The sequence below is a fragment of the Stegastes partitus genome, unplaced genomic scaffold (genome assembly GCF_000690725.1).
Source record: "Stegastes partitus isolate 25-593 unplaced genomic scaffold, Stegastes_partitus-1.0.2 Scaffold519, whole genome shotgun sequence".
Classification (NCBI taxonomy): domain Eukaryota; kingdom Metazoa; phylum Chordata; class Actinopteri; family Pomacentridae; genus Stegastes; species Stegastes partitus.
In genome coordinates, this window is record NW_007578250.1 from 328,394 (window position 1) to 332,414 (window position 4,021).

The following is a 4,021-nucleotide window of genomic DNA, read 5'->3' on the forward strand; positions in this document are numbered from 1 at the left end:
TAATAAAGGCAAAAAGGCCAAAATAAATAAATAAATAAATAATTAAAAATAGGGATCGTTTGCTTGTGTTGGCTTTTATTTTGACATGCTTACATTTCACTCCCTCTTCCTGTTTGTCCGTACAGTCAACAAGATTTAAAAAATAAATAAATAAATAAATAATTAAAAATAGGGATCGTTTGCTTGTGTTGGCTTTTATTTTGACATGCTTACATTTCACTCCCTCTTCCTGTTTGTCCGTACAGTCAACAAGATTTAAAAAATAAATAAATAAATAAAAGATTTTTTTTGCTGTTGTGGGTCGTATTTTGCCTTTGTTTTTGTTTGTTTTTTTAGCACTGAATTTTCAGATAAAAACTAAAATTGGCCAATTCTACTTCGCTTCAAATTGAAAACAATTTACGTCATATCCGTTTTTTGTTTTCCAAACGGAAGCGGAAGAGGAAACTTCGAAAACCATCAACGAACCACGTTTGATAGTTTTGGGTTTTGTTTTGTGTTGCTTTAAACGTTTTTTTGATGGCGACAGAAGTGTTTCCCGGTCAGTTTCAAAGAGTTTCTTTGTCAGACTCTCAGTTGGACTTCTCCGGTCAACCGTATTCCGTGTCCGTGCTTAAAGTCGGCTACTGTTGTCCTCAGACTGACGGCACGTTCAAAGCCGACGGGACGATCAGCCTCATAACGGGACCCAGGACTATTCTCGTTGACACGGGAGGACCGTGGGACCGGGACTTTCTTCTTAAGTCCTTGAAAGACAGAGGTTTGGAACCAAGAGACATTAACGTTGTCGTGGGGACTCATGGACACTCAGATCACATTGGAAATCTGAATCTTTTTCCAGCAGCTGTAATGATTGTAGGTTATGATATCAGTGAAGGAGACACATACCGTCCCAACAAGCTGGCAGAAGGACAGATGTACTCTATTGATGAACATGTAAGTAACTTGGTGTTATCTAAGAGATAAACACTTTATGAGTGTCACTAAATAATAAAATGAACTGGTGTGAAGAATGATCTTGATCATTTTTGAGCCACAAAAGTCTGAGGAGGAGTGAGAAAATTTCATTCCACTCCCTCCTGTCAGTCACTTTGTTATCCACTTGCTGTGTGAACACAAAAACACACAACACACCTGTCAACACTGCAGCACAATAACCTACGCTGATTTATTGATTCATCTGACCACCTAAAAATACAAAGGCATGTTTGTCATGAATGCATACTTTCACACAACTTTTATTTTCACACATAAGCTAATCATACAAGAACATTCGTTAATTTCTGGGGTTCTTTTCACTCACTATATATAAAGTAATCACACTTGTCTGAAGGTTGTGCTAAAGAAAATAACCTGCCTCTACTTTACAGAATTAAATTATTTCAGACTTTAATATAATATCAAACTCAAGGCATTATTATTATATTATTGTTATTTATTTTATTTTAAGTATTTTTTTAAATTATTTTTTCAAATATTTTTTATATATTTTAAAAATATTTTTATTTTCTTTATATTGTTTATTTTTATTCTCTTTTATTCAGAATAAAAAAATGCATACCAAACAAGAGCTCGCGTCTTAAGAGGTTAAATTAATCTTTTATTATTGTTTCTAGTCACCTATTTAAAAAAAAATAAATAAAAAATTCTCATTTTTAATGTCGTTTGCTTCTGTTTGTGTGTCAGCAAGATTGTGTAAAAGCTACTGGACCAAATTTCATGAAACCAAGTGGTAAGATGGACAAAGGATTCAATTTCCATCCAGATCACTTTTTTTTGTCAAGTTTCGAGAGAAGACGTTGGCCTTGGCAGAGAACTAAACTCTCAGAGAGCCCTTCTAGTTGGCTAAAAACGCTGGTGTGAGCCCATCATTTCTGTAAGTTTCACAACAAACCTCGGTGAGCTGTTGGTTGTAAACAAGCTATTATATTTGACAGTTTCAGACATTTCATAAAATGTTTTGTAAGACATTTTAGGACAAGTCTCAATGATAATAATCCATCATAAACATTTAACGCAACTGCTCCCATCGAACAAATTTTTATTTTCACAAAGCTGTGGTTATTGTGAATGTGTGGCTTTAAGAGGCTGGTAAATGGAAATGATGAGGTAGCCTACCAAAGGGACCAATAAAGTTCTATCTATCTATCTATCTATCTATCTATCTATCTATCTATCTATCTATCTATCTATCTATCTATCTATCTATCTATCTATCTATGAGCTGGGGGCTATAAGAGTAAATTGACAGTCACTGTTTACACAAGTATGCTACTGTTGATCCAAGGGCTTTAATTTGATGAATCTTACAGGTATAAACTAAATATGCAAATCAGGACATGCTGTGTGTCTGGGTGTATTGTTTGAATCAGTTTGTGGCCTGTTTCACGACCAAAAGTAGTGTTCTTTAAGTTTTACTAAAATGGTAATTTTTTTTGTCTTGACTATAACCTAAATTAAATGTCCACATCATTTTTCTTAACTGATCTAATTACCACCACAATATCAAGTGCTTTGTTCACCAAAAAAGATGATGCAGAATAAATATGACGAAAATATTTGTTTAAATTAAAGAAAATTAACACTGCAAAGAGGAAAAGAGAAACAAACAAGATGAGCTGTGTCGCCTCATCAGTCATTCTGCAGATTCAGATTTTTACCCAGTGTCCTCTCACCCGCAGGTATCTGTAGTTCCCACTCCAGGCCACACAGGACAAGACGTCAGTGTCCAAGTAAAGGGAACATCAGCAGGCATTGTACTTGTTGCAGGGGACTTATTCGAATCCTGCTCAGATGAAGACAGCTGGCGGGATCTGAGCACGGACACTGCAGTGCAGGAAGTTAACCGCCAGGAGGCGCTATGCAACGCAGACATCATCATCCCGGGGCATGGACTCCCATTCAGAGTCCTCAGGAACTGATCACATGCAGGGCTGCAGGTTATGTAAGAAAGTAATGATTAATTTTCCACCTTAACTAAACAAATCGTATAATGCTGTTATACTAAAAACTTTATGAGTGTCATTCAACAAAAAACGGGATGATCTCACTGAGTATCGCACCTTAATCATTTTATTACACAAACCTAACAACTACATTGGTCATACATTTATAACTGTCAAATTATAGCTGCTTAACAACATGTCAGTGTAGCTCCTGACTGCCAGTATTCACATCTACTGATATGCTCTTAGAGCTTAGACCTCTGCCAAAGCAGACTTTTAGTTATTCTGTTATCCAAGAATCTGTTGTCCAAGTTTAAATAAAATACGCGCTTCACCACCAAAATTCAAAACAGAATAATGGATTATTTGGAATGTGTGGGAATGTATGGTTTAACATTCGGCAACATTTTAGATCCAGTTTGGTACTTTTAGCTATCCAGTGCTGGCTTTTTATTTATTGTGGTGATGTTTTTAAAGATGTGTAAACAAGGGCATATTCTTGATTGATTTTTTAATTTAAACTCTGAATTTGAAGTCTGAGTTGAGGTCAAAGTGTTGTGATATTCTCCTATTTTTCATGGAAACACCAGCAAATGAGATAATTTGCAGTGTAGAAGCTTAAAAACTCGTGATGTTATATTGGGATAATTGTGCTAAAAGTAAACATGACTGTCAGCTGAGTTTGTTGTTGCTTTTATGACAAGATGTGTATTGATGAAACCTATCAAAACTAACAGCCTGTGGCAGCAACACTAAATAAAGAGAATTTGTTTCTGGAGATTAAACCACGACTTCGGTCTCATTCATTCCAACACTGCCATTCTAATACAATAACTTACACACATATGCTGCAGTTACAGTACTTCAACACATTTCTTCCACATGCACACACACACACTGCACATGTACAGCTGCATGTCAACATTCTACTGCTGGCTGTCGGAGTGGTGTCAAGCAAACAATTTGTGCTGCATAGACAATTGGAAATCGGAATAAGAGAGATAGTGTTCTTCCCCCTTAAACCTTGACATTTCAGAGGTGAAAGGAGGAAGCAGCGTCGCAGTTCTACACACTTC

At 36.1% G+C, this 4,021-nt stretch overlaps 1 protein-coding gene across 1 annotated transcript; it reads left to right on the forward strand.

Annotated features, from left to right (window-relative positions):
• The first annotated feature begins 428 nt into the window (after window positions 1–428).
• Window positions 429–3,730, forward strand: mblac1 (metallo-beta-lactamase domain containing 1). The gene is made up of 2 exons (XM_008287780.1): window positions 429–936; window positions 2,682–3,730. Exons 1-2 carry the CDS (start codon window positions 520–522, stop codon window positions 2,919–2,921), a joined length of 657 nt encoding a protein of 218 aa, XP_008286002.1. The 5' UTR covers window positions 429–519; the 3' UTR covers window positions 2,922–3,730.
• The last annotated feature ends 291 nt before the right edge of the window (window positions 3,731–4,021 follow it).

Bases quoted from the DNA above. Each gene is read 5' to 3' on its own strand.
- mblac1 (XM_008287780.1), top strand. From the start codon at position 520: ATGGCGACAGAAGTGTTTCCCGGTCAGTTTCAAAGAGTTTCTTTGTCA. The intron at 937-2,681 runs GTAAGTAACTTG...TCTCACCCGCAG, and splicing joins TGTACTCTATTGATGAACAT to GTATCTGTAGTTCCCACTCC.